At 39.3% G+C, this 22,827-nt stretch overlaps 1 protein-coding gene across 9 annotated transcripts in view; it reads right to left on the bottom strand.

Annotated features, from left to right (window-relative positions):
* INPP4B (inositol polyphosphate-4-phosphatase type II B) overlaps positions 1-22,827 on the bottom strand; it is a 370,055-nt gene that overhangs the window by 319,630 nt on the left and 27,598 nt on the right. For 5 of the 9 annotated variants that reach the window (XM_075500995.1, XM_075500997.1, XM_075500998.1 and 2 more), the window contains exons 1-2: positions 9,696-9,874; positions 6,916-6,974 (exon numbers count right to left, since the gene is read on the bottom strand). In XM_075500995.1, the coding sequence (XP_075357110.1) occupies positions 6,916-6,974; positions 9,696-9,807 (171 nt within the window). In that variant the 5' untranslated portion in view covers positions 9,808-9,874. Of the gene's footprint in view, positions 1-6,915; positions 6,975-9,695; positions 9,875-22,827 lie in introns of those variants that run through there. The other 4 variants (XM_075501000.1, XM_075501001.1, XM_075501002.1 and 1 more) reach the window with 2 other exon arrangements.

Raw genomic sequence — 22,827 nt, 5'->3', positions numbered from 1 at the left:
CATCTCAGTTAAGTGCAGGCAGAAGTACATGCAAGGTTGGGGCTGAGAATGCTCAGAAACACACTAAGACTTTTGAGCCATGTAAGGGGTGATACGGCTTCCAGATCTGCCTATGTCATTTTCTGCTTCCTTCTCTATTTAGCACACTTCCTACTGTAAATCAAAATCTTACCAACACAGCAACAACATATTTCACTGAAACTTACTGAAGGGATATTATATTACAGATATAGATTCACTTACCTGCTTCTCGGCTTAGACATTGCAAAACACGGTCATAACCATTATCATACATGCAGTATTTAGCCAAAAAAAACACATCAGCAATGACATTCAATCCCAAAGCAATGCTACACAGTACAGCAACACTTATTCTGGCTGCTCAGACCTTAACACTTAAACTGATACAGAGCATGCTCTAAAAAATTGAAATCACTGCTGAAAAATGGTTTATAAAAAGTACATCCTTAGCCAGAAGAGACACTTTTATTTCAAGATGCCCTGGAGAGATCACTGACTTACAGAATGCTAAACCACAAACACAGAGAAAACCCCACAATTGCAACAGACCAGAAAAGGCTCCACAGCTTCAATATAAATAAGGCAGTCTCACTCTTTAAGAATATTTAAAAGATATCAAATTGGAAAGGAAAATACTAAAGCTATACAGCTATGCCGAAATGTTGAAAATACACGGTGTATGCCTGCCTGACTGCAGAGAACATTCATTGATGCATTCTCACATTTTTATGGCAGAACTTACATACAACTATGTCATGAAAACCTGAATAACATTTTCACAGCTGCATTACAATGTAATTCACATCAGAACCTCAGAAGTATGTCATTATTCTATTATTTCTACCTTGTGCATGGTTCTCTGGTTATTGATTTATGAGTCAATCTGAGATCTTACTTTGAGGTTTTTCTGCCAACTGTTAATAATACATTACACTTGTGATAAATGCTGTAACACCGTAATTTATGTTAAGCTTTCACAAACATTGCAAGAAAGTTTGCAATTATTGACAGCACAACCATTTAGATTTGCTCATTAATCTTGCGTACAAAATCTTAAGCCCAATAATGCATTTGGTTTAAGGAAAGGTAATTCATTAGAAGAGAAGCCTCAAAATATTCACCAACTTTTACTTAATTCTCTCTGGCATTAGGTGTATTATAGCACTCCAATTTACACCTGTACAGTTAAGTCTGTTGTTTCTTCAGTATAAATCCCTTGGGTTTAGGGGGTTAGGAAACAAGCATATAGATTCACTAGAGTACGAACATGCTGTACAAGTTTGCTACCACAACATTGTTTAGATTAGAGAAAAACAAGACAGGTTTATAATTTTATGTGTGAAATATGACCGCTAATTCAAGATATTTTCAGCACTCATAACAGCTTTTATTTTAAATACGGTCATCCATGTAACTAAACTTCTTTCCTTCTACACGACAGTTTTTAAAAATCAATACGTCATAAAAGTCTTAAAAGGCAACCTTTCACACACAAAAGCAGCATGAGTTTATTGAGCCAGTGCATGGACAAACTGACCTAATAGATTGGAATGGTTACCTCCACAGGATCATTAAACCGCAAACTAAGAAAGATGTACACAATAGACACTAATGACTCTCCTAGAGAATCCACTACAGACTATTGATCAAAACACCATTTTTAAATAAATTCCTAAATACATATTCAAAAATAAGTAGGAATGTCAAAATGTTTACTCAACAGAACATAATGGGCCCTCTGGAGCTATTACTGAGAGGCAAAAACATAATTGTACTTTTTAGTGCATCTTTTTATGTGTAGATTGCAAAGTAATTTATAAAACTGGCTAAATATCAGCATTATCATTTGGAAATATTAGTATATGGGAAAATGAACCACAGATGAGTTAGGTAGCTTCTTTCTTTACTGCAGTAGCAATCACTCCAAATTCACACATGTATAGCAAACAAGAGTTTAGGGTTTTTAACCACGGGGTGGGGGAGAAATCCAGCCCTGAATTGGCATGAGGATTAAAAGGGATTGAGAAAGGTTAAAGTAACCTGTTTAATTCTTTTTTGGAAGAAAAAAAAAAACAAAAAACCAAAAAAACAAAACAAAACAAAAAAAAACCCAAAAAACAAAAAAACCCAAACCACAACCCAAACAACAACAAAAAAAACACCTCAAAAAAACCAGAAAAAACCACCAAGAGAGAAAACCATTGCTATAAATTCTGATTTGTAATTAAAAACAAAACTGGTACACAATACTGCAATCCCCAAAGAGATCTGAAACTTCTAATGAAAAGTCCCCTCCCATGCCAACAAAAAAAGGCACGTAAGTATATAATACTTATTAGCAACTGTTGCCCAGCAATCTTCCTCCCCAGTTCCCACTCACACGAGTTCTGGAAGAAAGTACCTCCCAGGCTGGAATTGGGTAGAATCTAAGTAAATAACCCACATATCACATACTTTAGGTAAGGCGCATACTGCTTTCTAGTTCCAAATCTTAACTGTTTTGAGAACACTGTCTGATAATACTCTTTTTAAGTATTTTGGACTAGGATCCATAAAATTGCTCCAAGATTAGCATGATGTCAAACTTTTCTCTGGAAGCCCTGTCACACACTAGGTTCCCCGGCCCAGCCACACTGCTAACCACAGCTTTAGGGAGCACAGCTTCAAAACTACTGCCTTTAAAAGCATCGTATACTGACTGTGTTTCATAGGATGTAAACACACACATCTGCCACTTCCTGAAAAGTGGACAGAAAGCCTACACATGTAAACTCGAGGTCTTAGGACTTCACACAGGGGGGTATTAACAACATACAGTTCCCAGAGGGGATGGTATCTGTGGTTGGCTGACCTTGGCAAGCTGCCAGCCACCCACCCAGCTGCTCTCTCACTCCCCCTTCTTAACAGGACTGGTGGAGAAAAGACAATTTAAAAGCTCATGGGTCAAGATGAAGACAGAGAGATCACTTACCAATTACCATCATAGGCAAAATAGATTCAAGCCAGGGAAAAGTAATTTTGTTTATTGCCAATTAAAATAGACCTGGATGATGAGAAACAAAGGCAAGAACTAAAGCTGCTTCCTCCCACCCCGCTTTTTCCCCAAGGCTCAACTTCACTCCTTCATTCTCAACTCCTCTACCTCCTCCCCCCCCACCCCCCAAGTGGCACAGAAGGGATAAGGAATGGGGTTGTGGTCAGTCCATAACACTTCCTCTCTGCCACTCCTTCCTACTCTTTCTTTTCCTCTGCTCCAGCATGGGCTCCCTCCCATGGGCTGCAGACATTGAAGACCTGCTCCAGGATGGGTCCTCTCCATGGGCTGCAGTTCCTTCCAGGCGAATCTGCTCTGGCATGGGCTGGCCAGGGGCTGCAGATCATTCAGGGCATATCCACATGCTCCGGCATGGTCTCCTCCACAGGCTGCAGGGGAATATCTGCTCCTGCACCTGAAGCAGATGAGCAGATCCTTCCTCTCCTTCTCCGACCTTGGTGTTTGCAGGGCTGTTTCTCACACTTCCTCACTGCTGTGCAGCATTTTGCCCTTTCTTAAATGATGGGCACAGCTGTGTCCTGTGGTGGGTCTGTTGCAGAGCCCCTGACCTTTTCTCACAGAGGCCACTCCTGAAGACCCCTCGCTACCATAACTTTGCCACCTACAACCAATACAATATGGTAGGGAACCAATCTGGGGAAAAAAAACCAAAAAAACAACCCACCACCAAAACAACCAAACAAAAAACCACGCCCAAAAAAACCAACCCCAAACCACCTAACCACCCACACTACACAAAACCACACACACCACACTGAAGTCTACATAGGAAAAAAGTTTCACGAATACTAGCAGATGCTGGATTGTGCCTCAGGCCTACAAGTAGGTCTACTTCTTAACCCACTCAAAGTCCAAAATAACCAACTCCACTGCTAGACCAAGGAAAATAAGTGTCCTTAAGATGCCTAATAGGTTATTCTGCTGCATCCAAATATGATAAAGTGGAGGAATAAAACACATTTTTTTCCCCTACACTGAAAATGTACTGCCACGCTACTTAAGATTTACAGCACAGGTAAGTCAGGAAGCATCCTTTGCAATTTCATAGAGAAGATTCTTCTTATACAAGTAGTATAATTTATGTCCATTTGAACTAGAATGAGAGTCTGTCATTAAACTATAAGCATTTGTATATGCAGACATGTACGTGCTTCTGACAGCAATTAATGAATAGCAGCAAATCAGTCTTCATTTCATGACAGGGACTTCTGGAGTTAACTGTTCAGCATTCAGATGAGCTTCTAAAACATCAGAGTTACTTTTCTTCTGTGTCAAGCCATAAGCCAAGTCAGGTTCCAGCAACAAAAATAGGAACATGGCTTCATCAGCACTGTTCTGGGCACATCTTTCACACGCTACATTACTTGAATTAGCAAAGGTTTCAGTAGGATATTAAAAAGCAGAAAATTGGCAACTATGGTTATTAAGATGCTTAATAGCTTTTACGATAAGACTATTTTTTGTTATTATACTGGCAAACTACACTCCCAAAATTCAAACTATGATTTCCTATGTCAAGAATCTGCTTCAGATGGGATGCCAGTTTATTTCTAGAATGAGATGGGGGGAGGGGAAGAAATACAGGGTACACTCCCTTCTGTCCTCACAGCACACAAATTGCTTTGGTTTTACTTGGTATGCCTATAAATTACATCCTTTAAAACAGGGATTTGAGATTCAAGAGAGATCTGTCTTTGTCAAAGAAGCTATCCTTTACAGTACCCAACAGATGAAGCCTCTGAAAATGACCGTTTCACAAATTCCTAGGCTATAAGCTGACTAGAAAGTGCTACATTATTTAGTTTGATCTATTGTAAGACACTGCCCTTTAATCACTCAGTGGCCTCTCTACTGAGCCTCGTAAGTTGTGACACTTTAAAACTGAGCATCCACTATACCTCACCACACTTGGGTTTCAGTGGTCAATCATCCTGCGATCATTTGAATTTGTCTGACTTCAATTTCCAAGTTTTTCTCTTATTGTGACCTCCCCAATTAAAGAAAGTACATGATAAAATCACCTTTTGAAAACACTTCGACATTAATCAAGTCACCAGTCTTTTTGATAAGCTGAAATTTGTCAAATCTCTGGTTCCTCCAATAACTTCTGCAAATTTCAAAAACTTCTTTAAAAAAGGAAACCAGGATGAGAAGCAGTTTTTTAGCACTGACCTAGACAGAGACAAAAATCACCCACCTATTTAACTGGTTCAGTCAAACCACAGCATTCCAAGGGGAATTCCCATTTATTTACTGCAAGCCTAAGTCATTTCAGTAACCAGCCATTAATTTGTGTCTTACTCTCCAAGTTTCTCAAAATACAGCTTTGCATTTGAACAGCCTGAGTGGACCTAGCGGGTTGGTTGATTTGCTGTTCCAACTGAGATTGCCTCATTCCATCCATCTGCACCTCATCTACACATTAAAAAAAAAACCAAAACCACCACAAAAAACCACCACACACCATATGAACCTGAGTACCAATCCACACTAAACCCTCTAGTATAGTAACATTAATTCTCTAAATTTCCAGAGCCAAACTGATAGCTACATTTGATTTTAGCAAAACTCTCCTACTCCTCTCTTCACAGCTGCAAAGTTGATCAAAATATTTCCTGAAACTGTTTTACAAAATGCCAGAGGCTCCCATGAAAATGGGACGCTTCGAGGAACATGGAGTAGAAAAGTTTGAAACTTAAAGCCCTTTACTAAAAATAGTTTCTGCAAGTCATACAGCAGAACGATAACGTATGTGGGTGCAAGAAAGGGGTGGCCATGAGCTTGCTCTCACCTACATAAAACTTACTGGTCCTTTTACCACCCAGGAGAATGCAGCCATATGAAACTCAAGCCAGAGAAACCTTTACGTCATACAGTCTCATTTTGTTTGCATACATACAGAAATCTATCACATGCTCCTGAACAGTGCTTTGAAAGCAAATACTGCTTTAAAAGTATACCATATGTGCACATTCATCACTATATTAAAATAAGCCACTATATCACATTGAAAAATCTTTCAAATAGAATATACAATCTGTCGAGCAGTACTGTCATTTCTGTCCAACTGCTGGTCCATGCAGTACAAAAATATCCTGGGAGCCAATTATAAAATACTTACTGTTAACAGGTAAGCGTCTCAAGCTTCATACCAATCCCTAATTCTTTACAATCCAGTGCTATTTTCAGGCAACTACAGAAGCAGCGTTCATAATATCAGACAGAAAGGGTAAGAAAAAGAGCAATTCCACAGTTAGTGCTTGTTCCTTCAGAGGATGAGTGGTCTCAACTCCTAATAAAACAAATGGCAAACGAGGGCTCTCAGCAGCTCCTGCAAGACTTCCATTGCGTGTCAGGATCAGACTCTTATTTTAACAGGCCCTTCATTTTAGGCATATAATTGCTCTTTACAACAAAGGAAGAGAAAATAACACCACTCTTCGTAACAAATTTAGTTACAAAACCACAGTAAAAAATTGTAGTAGGGGTCTGCAATTGCCTCTTGAACATTACCACAATACTTCATTTAGCTGTGAGATTTTGCTTGCATTATTCCAGTGGATTTGGTGGAGTAATTCTGGATTTAGACCTGTGTATGTTATGAGCAGAACCTGGCCATAGACTATTTATGATTCAGCTAAAGGACGTTGATATCGTGAAGAATACCTAGTGTTAAAGGCGGCAAACAAAGGATTTTTTTTCATCTCCACTATTCTAATAATAGTAATTTTTTTTTTGTCCCGAAAAGCAGAATGCCAATAGCTATCATGAAAAAGGATTACTCAAGTTCTTACAGATTAGACTAACACATCAAGAAAAGCAGTAGGAAAATGAATTACCTTATTTTTCATTAGAAAAAGCAGATTTCCTTTCAGTCGGCACCATCTCTCTCTCGGTTCTGTATGCAAAGAAGTAAGAGATTAATAAAAACAACCTTTTGTCTTCACACATTAAATGCTTCTTAAAGAAGATGCATTAGTTATAAAGGTCAGAAAAGAAAATCATTAACCAAAAAAAAGCCAGCTTCACTCAGCAGCTGCCTATGTACAACATGCTGTTAAATGCCAAATAACTTCCCAGAAGGTTTCTTCTACTCTGCAGCTGAGAGAATTGGTGAATGCGGCACACACTCAACTGTGTTTTCTCTCCTTTTCTCTCTTTTCCTCACATGGGAGCAGAAACAGCCAGTTTAGCATGGAACGGCTTTGCTTCCATCGTTTCAAGAGATGAAATATAATCCTTGTTAAGACACAAAAACATTTACTATTCCACTTAGATTAGAACATGCTAATCTGAATTTACAATTTTCAGAAAATAAAAAACGAGCAAATGAGACCTAAATATTTACACTCACTTCGCTATTACTATTTTTACTACACTTTTCAAAAGTGCTTAACCAATGGGAATAACAACGTATTTGTGTTTATACACACACACAGGCACGTAATCAAACTTTTAGGAACAGGGAATATTTCAGAACTCTAGGGTCAGTGAGTGGGTCAGAAAACTTTACAAAGTTATTCTTCCAAAACTAGACATTTTTAAAATTGCATCATTTTTCTTTTTAAAAAAGCACTTGTATGTATATCTGTAGCTACAGATAGATACATATACCTATTAGAGACATATACAGATATAGATCTCTCAGACAAATGTGAACGCTTTAGACAAACCCTACAACACTTCTCAACAGAGGAAGGAACATTTTTACACAAGATGTAGTCTTTTTTATTTTTGAGAAGGCACATGAAACCCCATGTCTCCAGAGTGCAGCCAGCCTCAAATTGCTAGGGAGCTGGAAGAACAGCTGTACCCTAAGGTCCTGTTATTCCACAGCCGCCTCTGTGGAACTCTTACTTCCCTCAAAGCTGGCCACCGGTAGAGACGTAATATTGACCAGGGGGATGTCTTGTTACAGGAAATAAATAAATAAAATTCTCCTTTCCTCTTGATAGTTTCAATTAAGATGTTTCAATAGGCAGCATTTGAAAATCAGAATAGCTTTTCCCCCACAAGAAAGTGGAAGGTTTACACTCACAGGCACTGGGACTTACTGTTTTCAGTTATAACCTGGGGGTTTTTTTAGAAAAGGAACTGAAGTTAGTTGATCTGAAAAGATCCGGGAAAGTGCAAGAACAATACAGAAAAGAATGTAATATAAATTGATGCACATCCACCAACTAAAATCTAAACACAGGTATCAGATCCGAGTATGCTGTTTTACAGTACAAGTACAGGACTCTGCTATGACTAAATTCCATCCTCCAGAACCCTGCGGGCATCAGAAGGAAGGAATCCTACCACATTCACAGTGCAGCTTTTTCTAATAAAAGATACTATTATATAGGATTGGGAAGTCACTACTTCCTAAGTGTGAAAAATAAGCAAGTCCAAAGATTAGTCAGACTAATGATGACAAGTCTGTCAGTGGATAGTATATATGACCCAAATGCCTCAAGAGAAAGGACCCTCCTCTCAAGGGCTCATAATCTGATTGCTGGGAGCCAGAAGGATTTACTGGGCAATAGGAACATCCTACACACGCATAGTTTCTTAAACACTTTCCTAGAATCTACCACCACTGACCATGGCACAGATAGCCCATGATACCGGGCTAGATGAATGTTTGGTCTGTCTCTGGTCAACCTGAGGTTTTTAGCAGCAATATTAGCACTCAACGTATTTGTAAGTGAAGAAAAATTCAAAACATCCTCATAAACATCAGATATTCACTGGACAGGGCTTGATATGCTGCCTACGATAAGAACACAGGGAGAGAATCCTGTTGAGGAACCCAGAGCAGCCAGAAGTGGGTGCTCACTAGTACTCTGTCCAGGAAGTTTGCTGCATCCTCCACAGGAAACTCTGGCTATTTGTCATCAGAAAAATGTATAAAATATTCTGAAAACATGGCGCAAAATTTTCTCAACCCGTTATCATAATTAAGTCTGTGCTGTTTTGTTAGGGGTTTGGTTTTTTTTTTCTAATAAAATAAAAGTAAATATAATCACAATGAAGATCAACTGGGACAAGTAAAAATAAAACATTTGCTGTTGCGGAAATTATTGTATTAGGACTGATTTTACAGCTAAACAGGAGCTATTTCCTAACAGCTACCAAGGGAACAGACATTTATTCAAGCTTACTGGACACTGAAAGGCATTTAAAATAGGATCGTAAAAGCCTGAAGAAACCTGCAAAGGAGGTGGGAAGTGAGCCATGGAAAATCTACAATGATAAAAGAACACAGTTTTGGGGGGTGGGAGGGGAAGGTCCTGAGGAACTGGATATCTAAACTTTAAAAGATGGCAACTAATGACTGGTGACTAGCAATCCCTCGTAGTAAAAACCAATCTTTCTTTACTGGAAAGAATAATAATAACATTAAGGACTGAGTACCTTTTCTCAGGTACATGACAAAGGAAACTTGAAAACTTGAGCACACTAAAGAGCTGGCTTTAAACTTCTTTATTTAGAAAGGTCTTTAGCACCACTCACGGATCAGTAATGAAGAAAACCAAAAACTCTGAGGTGTACGTAATTAGCGAAACTGTAAGCTGACAACTGCAGAAAACATGCGCATCAACCACGGGTAGTTTTCAGTGCAAGTCATTTTTACCTATTAATTTTTCATCCCCGACCACTCTGCAAATCTTCAGTTTTCCTTCCTTGTCAAAACAACCTGATGGTCGCCTGGCCAGCGAAGCCAGATCTTTAGCATTGAATCTCATGGGGTTGCCAGGGAAGAGGATGAAGATGAGCAAAAGATGGAGGAGGACAATGATGATGCTAGTTAGTTTGTTGCAGCTGAGCAAAATCTAGGCAGCAGATATGAAGGTCGACTGAAATATTAAAAACAAAACAAAAACAAACAAAAAAACACAAGAGATGCTGCTGTTTATTGTGATTTCCACTCTGTTGTGCACTTCAAACGCTGTACTTTCTTTCATAGCATGGGAGCAGTGTAAGTAATAGGGAAAAAAACCAAGGTTACATAGGTGACATCTTCTCCCCACACACTTTTTAAGAAAGGAAAAAGTAGTTTTGCTTTCCAGTGTCTCTATAACCTCTTGCAGAAGCTGTAATTTTATGCAGTATTTCCACAGTTTATCAATACTGCTAAAAATATATTTTGGCTATAGGCATATAAATAACTAGGAAGCTCAAATATGCATTCATGGGGCGGGGGGAAGATTGCCTTGTCCTTCCATCTCCTTCACAGGAACAATATATCTAATAAAATATGAAGTGTTAGCTATAAAAGTTCACCGCATACTCAAGTATTCATGTTTTGCTATACTGACACCAGTCAGGACACTGAGTGCTTCCCTTTTGTTCACGGTATATTCTAACAGTTTTCAATTCTTTTGGAACATTTTCTTCTGTGTTTTCAGAAAATGAGTTCTCTCCCCCCCCAAAAAAAAAACAGTTTTCATTTATTAGAACTACATCTACTGACCTTAGTGAAAAAATTATACTTGACACATATATGAGAGATCTGTGTTTCTCTCAGAGCCTCTCCTCTGTTTATCTGAAATTATTTTAATATTAGGTTCAGTAGCTGTAGTTTTGACCAGTAGAAGTTCGGAAACAAATATTTCTGTCCAATGCCATTTCACACTGCTGCAAGGATGAGAAAATAAGGCCAGAAAAGCAGTTCTAAATAGATCTTCCTTTTAATCCCCAAAATATTCCACAGTCTTAATATCCAACCCTTTTGTAAAAGCCTTTCTCAAAAATAAATCTTGGTATCAGCCTTCTACAATCAAGTAACAGAAGTTTGTCAGATGGCTTTTAATACTCCTATACACTTAAAAAAAAAAAGTACACCCAATCCTCAGCACATGGGCTTCAGAAGCCACTTTCTGTCTCTAAATCAGAAGCTTTTGTTCTTTACAGGGCAGCACTGACATCTTTATCTGATGGAGAATTACAACTCTCGACAATTCCTGATCAAGTTCTTCTCAACTGTTGAGCTGAAGGACAAGTTACACCTTCTGTCTTTGGTCAAGTTTATCCCTCAATCAATGACTGCTGCTGTGTCCTTTAATTTCCAATCGCCAAACCACAGCCAATTCCAATAGCACTACAACAGTGAAAGCAGACCAAACTTAACTATTACTTTGTACATATGAAATATGGCCGAGCCATAAATACGATGTTCAGAAGACAAATCTCCAAGTAATTTTTTCCTCCTAGGAAGGTTCTACAATTCTATGGAGAACTGCCATAAGGCTAAAAGCTCTTTTAAGTTTCCCTTTCACTATCAAATACCTTTGCAAGCAAGAAACAGAATACACGCAAGCAGTCCCAACACATATCTAAGTAGTAGAAGGTTGCAACTTCAATTTTTCTATTCATTCCCACACATACCCCTTCTTTCTTGTCTTCCCTTTAGCATCAGCAGCTATACTACTTCTTTTTAAGCCCATCTTCATTCCTTTGACTGCATTTCATAATTTTGTTGAAATTATAACCTCATAACGTTATGGTCATCACAGAACCTGACCTGCAATTTACAACGTACAAGGATGCTGCGGTGCCCAAAATGAGCTACCGACTCCAACGGAGGCTCCATGCAGGTGCAGCTGGCTGCCTGTGTTCTGTAAATTGATAGACTACAACTGTGGAAAGATGAGTCATGCAGCACTTACAAAAAGGATATTTATCGTACGCTGTAATCTAATACTACAAGCATATTCAGCATTGAAGACCAAATTCATCGGGGAAGGCAGGGGAAGATGCTGGCTTGGCCACACGATACACGGAACCCAGCCACGATGACCCTTGCAAAAGGCTTACTAGGGCACACAGGGACTTTGGGACTGGCAATGTGTACGTTGCTACTAGCCTCTGTATGCTGAGTGGAATTAATTGTTGGGTTTGTTTTACAGCCACAGACTGTATTTTTAACAACAGAGCACACTGTGTTTGCAATAGACCTATTTGTTTTAAACAGAAAAACAAACAAACAAACATAAGCTTGGCAAGGTAAGTAATTTTTGTGATCACCAGCTACGCAGTGTTTTGTTATCAGCTGGTCCCCTCTCAGGCAGATATCTTATGCACCTTTCACATAGCTCATTGGTAGCCTTCTTGTTTTAGAGAACACAGTTCTAGAAATTCAACTGCAACCTACTTAGTTATTGGTTTGTGAACTAAGACCTTATAAATCTACCCTAAACAGCATCTTCAGCTACATACAGTTACTTTAGATTGCTTCCATCTTTTTGAGCAGCACAGAGGAAGTCAGACTCTAGGAGTCTGGTCCCAGATGAGAGTCATTGAAAACCATCAATAACTGAATAAAACCTATGCTATCAAAGCAATGAAGGTTACTGGCTAAATGCTAATTATGCTTAAATGCAGTAATTACTGTAATGCATGGACATCTGTACTCCACATAGAAATGCAAAACGCAGAAGACCAGGGGATGAGACAAGTTGTAAACTGCTATTTAAGAAAGCTTTTGCTTTCCAGCAAAGAAAAAAACAGAGGCAGGTAAACAGAACATTTTGGGTTTCCGGAAAGGCTATTAAAAGGAATAAAGAAACTCCAGGAGGAGATGTGCATATTGATTTCATTCTTTTTCCCCCCAAGGGAAATGGTATAGCTCTTGCACTCATCTATCAGTAAAGTGGTAACGGTCTAGAAATTCCTTTTATCACATCTGTGCATCACTTGCTCTGCATACGAGCCGTACCATGTAAATCATGTGGGACAGTAAGAATGGTACACAGCAGTTAAAATCCTTGAGACAGCATGCTTCAGTACATATAAGCCAGTACCAGTCTTGAAATGTGGAATTCTGCTTGCCCAGCTGCCTTGCAGCGATAATAATCAAGGTGCCTATTCCCTGGAAGCTTGCCAGAGAAGCTAAGCTAACTTGACAAAGTCTGAATATTATTCAGACCTAAAAGGCATGAGAGAACATGGGATTCAAACTTGGGTTTAACTTAGAAGCTCGATGACCATCCAAAGGCGGTCACAGCCAGTATTGACACAACAATAAAATTAAAGGTAATAAAACTCGATAGAAGTACCTATCTTCAGCTGCAGCACTGGGTCTCCTTGAAGGAGCAGAAAGACTTTTTAGCTCAATAATCCACTTCCCTTCTGTCTCCATTTCGGAATAAAGCTGTCAGTCAGGGAAACTACTTAGTCATATAGTGCTCTTAAATGATTCTCCTAGCTAATCTCTTTCCTAGCATGAACTCAGGTAGGAAAGATATTATCTTCAGTTATTTAATACTGGTGGTTCAAGAGACAGGCATTATTTAATACTCATGGTTAGAGGGAGAGGCATGCTAAATCTAAAGTCCCTCTCAACATTTTTCCCCACACAATCACCACAACCATAATTTATAAGGAAACCAGACCAGTCAATTACTTTGCAAGTGGCCAGGAGAGAAAGAGGTGGAGGAGTCTACGTCCTTGGAAGCAATAATTTTGGAACAGATGACAGTTTTGACAGCTCATGGACCACAAAATTTATGAAGTCTCTGTTGGATGTCCCCTGTCCCCCCGCATTTGCAATTATAGTTTTCTTGATCACTTTCTATGGACATGGAACAATCAGAACTATGTTTCACGTGACAGAAAAAGAGCCGAGACGTATTGTAAGTGTTAAGCACCAGCCATATAGTTGCACATTTTTTATTATCACAATGAGAGAAATGTACACTTTTGATCACTTGGAGAGATGTAAACCCACCTTTTACCCTATACATAAATGTTAGAAGTCAGTCAAAACTAGCAGAGTGTTCAAGTAATCTTAAATTACAAGGAAGTTTTATCATGCAAGACCTGCACAAAATTGACTTCAGCTCATAAGACTAGCACGAAAAAAGCTACACATTGAAACAATTTGCCACTGATCTCCAACTCTTGCACCCTGCAGGACAGCTATTAAGCAGTATTTTATTAGTTTTGGATAGCCACCAAGCTGTAGCTGTTCAAGCCGTAAGTGCAGGAGGTCGCTAGTGCCAATATGAAAGAGAGTAACCACCTCCATAGCTGCATACACTACTCTGAAACAACATTTTCAGCACTATCTTTTAGGTTCCAAGTTTTCTTACGTGTCTTAAGCGCAGTTCGACGTTAAAGAAATTAGAGCATAATACCTTGCAGCTTTCATTAGTACTGCATTTAATTCTAGATATTTTGGTAAAGTGTTAAAACACAAGCTTTCTAATGATGCAATCTAAACCTCTAAAGCAAAGTCAATAAAATTGGCTGCCCGATTTCACTAGTTTAGCAATTTCAAAAAGAAAAACAGTAGAACTCATGTCTGCAAGTCCTCAGAGACCCTGCCAAATACATTCTAAATTTCCCTTCTCTTCCTTTGAAAAGGTACAATATTTTTAGTTCACATCATTTTGTATTAAGAACTTCTTTAATCTTTGGAACACACACAGCGCAGGAAACAGCCTTCAAAAGGAAAGCTGCAAAATTAGTCCACAATTTTGACTTCAAGAATTATATTCTTTTTAAGCAGAGAGTTATTGCTAATTCTACATACTGTCTCTTTATTTCACCCATAAAGTAATTATTAGGCCATAAAATAAGACACATTATGCCCCCCCATTAAAATTCTCCATTCTATCACTGATCCTGCAGAGTCAAACAAAACACTAGGTTTTCTGTCTTGGATTAAGGATATAAGAGTACAATGCAGAGTCAGCAAAAAGAATTAATATATGACAGGAGTTTCAAATACGCAGATATATTGCTGTATCTAGATGAAAAGTTTGAAAATCTAAACTATATTTAAGTTTTACCTTGAAAATCATTAACAGGTGATCAGCTGATTAGGGAAGAAAACTGTCCTTGCTGACATAAATTCAGAGACTGTATTCCAAAGAAGGTTTCAGGGGATCTGCAGATGGCAACCTTAATACAAAGGGATAAAACAGTAGGGGAACATTTGTCTTAGAACAGAATCTTCCTTTTAGTATTTTTTTTCCCCACTGAGGCAAGATAGGCAAACCTATATACCAAGTATTACTAAATGCTAGGTTATCTACAGAAGGTATCTATTGGCAACACAAAGTTATTTCTTTTTATATGAAGTTAAAGATGCATATCAGCTGGCTGCATGCAGTCAAGCTAGCTGATTGTACCCATGGAAAATTTCAGTTTATTTCTAACTTTTCAATCTTCACTTCTGTCTCCTGGCTATCTCATTTCCTACTAGCAAGATCAAAGCTAGGCTGATCATATATTGTTTGTAATTTTCACTTACACTTTGGTAGGCTGCCAGTACTATTGTAATCTCTTTGAACAGATTATCATCTTAAACTACTTCAAATGTTGCTTCCTACCATTTATCAGCCATTGTGGCCTTCCAAAAAAAAAAAAAATTAGAATAAAAAATGACAGGCCTGTGATATTCAGCAAGTTAGTGAGTGACTTCCTAAGACACCCTTTACTGAGCTTTCCTAGTTGTCCTGGTTTCAGCTGAGACAGAGTTAATTTTCTTTATAGTGGCTGGTATGGGGCTATGTTTTGGATTTGTGCTGAGGACAGTGTTGATAATACAGAGATGTTTTAGTTGCTGCTGTACTAGTCAAGGACTTTTCAGCTTCCCGTGCTCTGCCAGGTGCAGAAGAAGCTGGGAGGGGACACAGCCAGGATAGCTGATCCAAACTGACCAAAGGGCTTCCATACCACATGACGTCATGCTCAGTATATAAAGCTGGGGAAGAAGAAGGAAGGGGGGGACATTTGGAGTGATGGCGTTTGTCTTCCCAAGTAACCGTTACGCGTGATGGAGCCCTGCTTTCCTGGAGATGGCTGAACACCTGCCTGCCCATGGGAAGTAGTGAATTAATTCCTTGTTTTGCTTTGCTTGCGTGCGCGGCTTTTGCTTTACCTATTAAACTGTTTTTATCTCAACCCTCGAGTTTTCTTACTTTCGCTCTTCCGATTCTCTCCCCCATCCCACCGAGGGGGAGTGAGCGAGCGGCTGCGTGGTGCTTAGTTGCCGGCTGGGGCTAAACCACGACACTAGTTTGCATAAAACAACAGTAACCTAGAAAAACAATTCTGAATATTTTTTTTCTTTTATAGAGGGAAGGTAACGGAAACATTAAATAGGTATCTGTTTTTCCCAGTAGTACCAGTGGTCATTTCAGTTGTATTTTATGCTGAAACACACACATATGATATTGTAATAACTTTTACGCCTTTATCCTCCCTAAGTTCTCAGATCCATCACCCTTACCTCACAGTGCCCTAAAAAAAATAACGTAGGAGCTCCGGCCAACCAGACTCTCCCAAACCAGAGCCAGCCTTCTTCCAAGGGAGGCATGAACTTGCAATGGCAAATACAGCACCACATAAACCAACCAGCACCCTTGTATCGGTATCACTTCTGTCTGCAAGTCCCTTTTAAAGTCTTAAAACTAACAAGACTTTAAAAGCAAAGTACCTATTGAAAAAAGCTGTGAGAGGTGACCTATTCTATTTGGAGACAGATAATGAAAAATAAAACGCTGGCTTGGCTTGAAGGTATTCTCTTCAGCTGGAAAAAGAAAAGGCAACCACACAGAACAGCTTTGTCTTCCCTTCAGGTGACAGACTCCTCAGTCAAGCAAATTCCTAAATGATTCATGTAGTTTCCCAGAGTTCAGATGTGACCTTTCAGAAAAAAAGATATTCTTGTGTTTTGCTTCCCCTAAAAAGGATAATACAAATAAACACTTACTGCAAACTGGCATAACCTGGCACACCCACTGAATGATGTACTTCTAGCTACGGATACTGATCCAACTGAAAACCAGCTCTGTGAAAAAGAAGTCATTTACCAGTTGTGGGAGTTGCCCCATGCGGTTCACGGCCTAACAAATTGACCGCACAAGGCAGAGGATTGAACAAGAATGAGACCGCTGCTTTTGCCAGCACGGCCACCTTACCGTGACTCCAAGTGTCCAAACTGCAGCTTCCCTCAGGCCGTGCTTGAGCAGCCACTGCCCCGACACAGCTGCAGGCCCCTGGGGAAGGGGAGCACTAGGGCTGATGTAGCCACATAGGCAGCTTAAGGAACATATCTTGATGAAAACCAACCTAATCAAGCTGTTCCCTGATCGGACTGGCTACCTGGCTGCAGAAATGCCAGCGCCAGCCCAACAGAGAGGACAAAGATGTGCACCCACAGGTCATCTTTCTGCAGATGACCACAGATGCGGCAGCTTAGTACGATGGTATAACTGCAGCCTTCGCACAAAATTCACATATAAAGGACTTCAAACGTAGTCCTTACTCAACAAGATTCCTGGCAAATCCAAATTAATCCATGAGCTTTTCTCAAATCTCCGACTATACTTTCAAGCAACACTGCCTTAAATTCCTCTTTCTCCCACGGCTGCTCAGGTGACTGCCTGCCCAGCCACACCGCCTGCCTTCCACTGCCGAAGAGCACGACTGCACTGGCTATAGCTTTCTCTTGGGCCAGCAAGAAAGCTGGATTATGGAAGCTACCCACTTCAAAACCAATGCTTGAAAACAAATACCAGAAGATTAAGTAAATCAGTCTTCCCAAACCCTACTCAAAGGTGACTGCATCAATTAATGTTTCAAAGACGCCAACTACACACAAATGACGCTGTTATTATGAGTTCAGCCACTATTGTGACACCTGGTTTCAGAGCAGGTGGTCTCCAGCTAAATATTAGCATTTCAGTCACTACTTAGTTACAAATTTATTCACACAGCAGATTCCTTTCTCTAGTCTTCAGGAATGTCAACACGCAAACTTTTTGTAACCTGCCATTTCAAACAAAGCAAAACCAAACCCCAAAGCAAACGCGAGTATAGTATAGCTCAATCCATTAGGAGCTCCTATACACATGACAGTAGGTAAACAAGTCTGGAGGAGGGAGTGTACTGGGACCACTGATCCCATAAAGGAAGGGACGAGGGGAGGACACAGCAACCAGTTTCCAAAAAAAAATATTGCACTATATTAAAAATGGCAGCATGCTCCATTCTGCAAGACACAGTATTTGAGTAGCAATAACTGGAACTTTTGCCTCTAGAAGGCTTATTTCCTCTCTCTGCCAATACCTGTAGAGATGCAAAAGGTAGAGGCAAACTTAAAATACAACATTGCTATGGAATCAATTCTACTGGTCAGTTTTACTGTAACAGACAAATTACTGTACTAAGACTGCAGCTTTTACTCCGTAAGATACAGGATTTTTTAATTTTTTTTTTTTAAATCTTAAAAAGTTTGCAGTCCCCAAACAACTTAGAATTTCTTAACCTTTTTTTCTTTGCATCATATCCTAGAACCAAACAACTTCAACAGTCTTGGCATCTATACTGACAGAAAAAAAAAAAAAAAAATACTGCATTGCTGAGAAAATATAGCTATGAGAGTTCCTCTCTACTTCTCGCCATCCCCCAATTTTGTGATATCTGGCATTTATCTAAGCTATAAATATTAAACAGAATTTAACAGCGAATTTCAGAGATTTGGGGTTCATTTGAGCTCTAAAAGGCTTTTAGATAGAAGACAACTGAGTCAAGTCATCCACATAAAGTAAAATACAACATAATATCATATTTTAAGATTAGAGATACAAAGTACTTGGAACAAAATCCCTTCACTATGTTTCAGACAGCTCTGGAGTTCACCACCATTTTTCTCTTGGTATTAACAGGAAGGAGCCCCTCCCACTTTTCTTAATATTATCAGTTTTGCTTTGTCTGTCTTTTCCTCACATAGTCTTCAAGAAAATAACAGAAGTGTTTTTCCTTACAGAAACTCTTTAAGACATCTGTGAAGACCCAGCAGAGGCTTCCATTTTACCGTCCCACAGTTAGATAGAGATCATGAGCTCTCCTGCTCCTGCACTTTTCAAGGGAAAGAGATTACTGGGTTTCCCTCAATTACCTCTAAACTGACAGAAGGAAAGCATGGAAAAGTAAGGGACTTAATATTTGATGATGATATTTAATCTGAATAATTAAGTCAACCAAAATACCAGGGAAAAAAACCCCACAACTTTGTATGAAGTACATTCCCTACTTAGATATACTGCTCCTGAAAGTTCACAAATATCTGGTTACCTACATTTCTAATTAAAAAGCTAGTATCACTGTTGGGAACGTAATTGCTGAACAAATAAATCTAGGAAATGGTGACTTAGTGCTGTTATATTAAGAGCAATAAATCATTTTAACTGTGTCTCAATAATAATGATTCAATTTCTATATGCAATGGAAGTCTCAGTTCAGCAGAAACTATTATGTCATCTGGGGAAGGGAATATTCAGGGATAGATGCAAAACAAAGTTATGGGGGAAGAAACGCAACAAAATTCATGGAACATGAAAATTACTAAGGACATTACTGCTTTATACTGATCTGTCAGCTAGAGCAATAACAAGTCATTAATTGACCTTTTGCCCTAAGATCAAGAACATATCCTCAATTAGAAGATAGGAATAAAGTTTATGTATTTTAATGAATGAATAAGACATCTTGAGAAGACTTACAAGCTTCCCAATTTTTTTAAACCAAGCTGCTGATGAAATCTCCCTAAATTCATCCAAAGATTAGAAGAAAGTAAGAGGTGATAATTAGAACCACAACTTGAATCCAAGGCCAAAGGACGATACAGAAGACGATGAAGCTCTTCCCACATACCTATTTCAATTTAGATTAGGACTGCTCAACCTGCATACTTGCAAGTACAAAAGCTCTCTTCCTTGGCGACCTGTGTGACTGCTGATTTCGTGGCTGCAGAATTCCTCGCTAGTACAACCCGTAAGCGACACAGACACCATGTGTGGAAAGTAAAAGCTTTCCATCCCATCTGTCATCTTTCTGTCCTCCCATCACAGAGGCAAAGCAGAACACCTACAGCCTGGCCAGAGCTTTGAGTAAGCTCCTCTCGCCCATCTGGGTAATAGTAAGCTTTTGACACGTGTTTGCAGCAGGCGGTGATGCAGCCTATGGAGAGGGGCTTCCCACAATAAGCACGGTCTGAGGAAGATGCCTTCCAAGTTAAAATCGTGGCTGGACTAAACTCAATCCCAGTCAGGTCTGGAGCAGTTATCAATGCTTACTAGCAACCTACAGCCAGACATTGGAGAAGAATATACCCATACAGATAGAGTGACTATATAACAGCACAATTAATTCAGCACAAAAATAAAGTTGAGTAATACCATAATGAACTAGCTTCCTCCTCCTCACTGCATCATTCCAATACAATTTCATTGCATCACTGCACACTGCAGTTATTTTGATCTTAGCTACATTTGCATACATTAATGGATGTGAATCTCTTAAGATTTAAATCTTTCAGAATGAATGCTTTCTTTTGTATTAAATAATCAGGAATATTAGGTACCTTATGAAACAAAAATGTTTCTCAAGAAAGTGAGGCAAAAGCATTTTCTAAGAAATGCAGCTCAAGGACATACTTGCAGTCAAGACTGCAGATTTTGTGGAAAGAGCCACCAGAGACTACAACTCCACCACAAAGAGAGGGAATGTTTGGGGACAGAGAAAGAAAGGGCCAAATATGCCAATGCACTTTAAAGGTGACGAGCAGAAGTATCAGGTCAATGTTAGAGCTGCAATAGTAACCAGGTCTGGCCTGGGAAGAGTAATTAGAGTTGGTGGGAACAGGAAGGAGAGAACATATGTGAAGGATTGTGGAAAGAGAGCCCTGTGTGGGAGCTGCTGGCAGATCTAGAATGGTAACAGCTAGAGATGTAGAGCTAACAGGTGAGAAGGCAGCACACTCAAACCTCAAGGTCCAGGCCAGAAGAGCAGCAGTTTTATGATCCACCCACGGCTTCTTCCAACTCTCTAAACAAACGCAGGTAAGGTGGCTGCTCTGTGGACCAACAGCTCTGCTGCAGCAATTACTTTCCGCAATTGATGCATAACAGCCTTAAAACTGTTATTTCAAGTAGAACATCGATGGCTTCAGGATTTTTCCCCCCCCTGTTCTTGAATTTTCAGACATTAGTCTAAACTATTTTGCCCACCTTGCTTCAAGGCAGAAAAGCAACTTGTGCAGGAGTTTAGACAGAGATGTTTAAGAAACCTAAATTCTGCTGGTAAATAGCTGTTGCCTTTGCCTGAGAACATCTTAAAATTTGCAGATTGCAAGCGCACACACACAGACGTGCATGCACATGAACAGTATTTTACAAAAGCGTTCCACTCAATTTACCCAGCATAGGTTGTTGTGGTTCCCCACACACACACCAATGCACTAAGGTACTGATACACCATACAAGGGAGACAAAAAACATACCCATAAATGACTTGAAAACTGATTTCTTCCTTAATTTTCTCAAGGCAGTCAGGCAATTAGGAATATGTTAGTTGGAGGATTTGTACAGTGCCAAGTTTCTCTGGTTGCTTCTCAAACTTAACTGTCGCCTTCCCTTCCCAGCATACAGATTTTTAAAATAAATAAATAAATAAAAGGAAGACTGAAATTTTGCATTTTGTTTGGAACGCCACTAAGTTGGCACTTTCTTTGTACATTCCAGGTAAATGTGACCAAAGCTTTAACTTCTGCCCAACATTTCTCTTTGGTTTTAAAATATTATCCCTGCACACCTCCCCACCAGGCAGTAACACAGACCCACAAGACTTCTTTATTAAGCCATTTGCTGTTTATTTGCTTCCCCAAAAAACACTTTGCTAAATTTAATTAGCCTATGGATACATCAACTGCTTTCTCCTGCTCTAGCAAAATACAAAGATTCAATGTTTATTTTGCTCTAGCAAAATAGTATAACATTAACTTAGAATCACTATGTGGGGAGATGCACAGGCAACTCCCTTGCCATTAGCACAAGCATTGAGACCAGTCACATCAGACTCTTTCTGCAGGTGGACAGAAGAGGTGTGAAGTCTGGAGGGCTAACAGGTGAAGGAGGGGTATTATTATTGTTGCCTTTTTTTTTTTTTTTGTGCTGCTGCTTTTGAAATGTGTGAGAATGAAAGGCTGTTCCTAAGATTACCTTTCAAGCACAAAAAATTACCAAGGGTCAGAAACCTGTCGGTTATAACATCATCTGTTTTAAAGGCCTGAAGTCCTATAAAACGTTTCTCCTGACGTGGAAATGAAAGGTTTAGGGCAACTCTTCCTCTAAGTGTTGTAGGGGCATTTCAACTTAATTGGACTTAATCCTCAAATGAAACTGTAACAAAAAGTTACTCCTTGTGAAGCTTGTAGAGATAATCCAAAGAGACAAACTAACTACAACCAGTTCCTTTTGGTTTCTACCAGACACCAGTCAGTCAATGGAACCCAGAGAGCACATGCTGGACACACAGCATTAGTCCAACCACATTAAAAACCAAACAGAAAGAGACCTTTGAGTTATCAAACCCACTATTACATGCAACATCAGAATCTAATCCTTTTCACAACATATATTATTGAGCTCAAACCTAAAAGTAGCTAGATAGCTTTGTCTTGATATCCCCAAAGGAACGTTGGTCCAGCACCTGACTGGCTTAGTGGCAAGAACCTTCTGTAATTTCCAGACTAAATGTTTTAATGTCCAAATTATCCACGTTATTCTGCCAACACTGACCTTTACCTTACATTTATGTTCTCTTCTTTCCCTTACTGGAAGTGTCAAAGCAAGCCAAGTTTTGGGGTTGTTTTTTTAATTTTTCCCCTGTAGGGAATGCTTTCCAGCCCTCATAATCCTTCCCTGAACCCATCTCTCAGGAAAACATACAGGACCAAAAACATATAAATACTC

Source organism: Mycteria americana, chromosome 4, assembly GCF_035582795.1.
Source record: "Mycteria americana isolate JAX WOST 10 ecotype Jacksonville Zoo and Gardens chromosome 4, USCA_MyAme_1.0, whole genome shotgun sequence".
NCBI lineage: Eukaryota > Metazoa > Chordata > Aves > Ciconiiformes > Ciconiidae > Mycteria > Mycteria americana.
The sequence above is the reverse complement of the archived record's forward strand: the minus strand, read 5'-3'. Positions and strand labels throughout refer to the sequence as shown.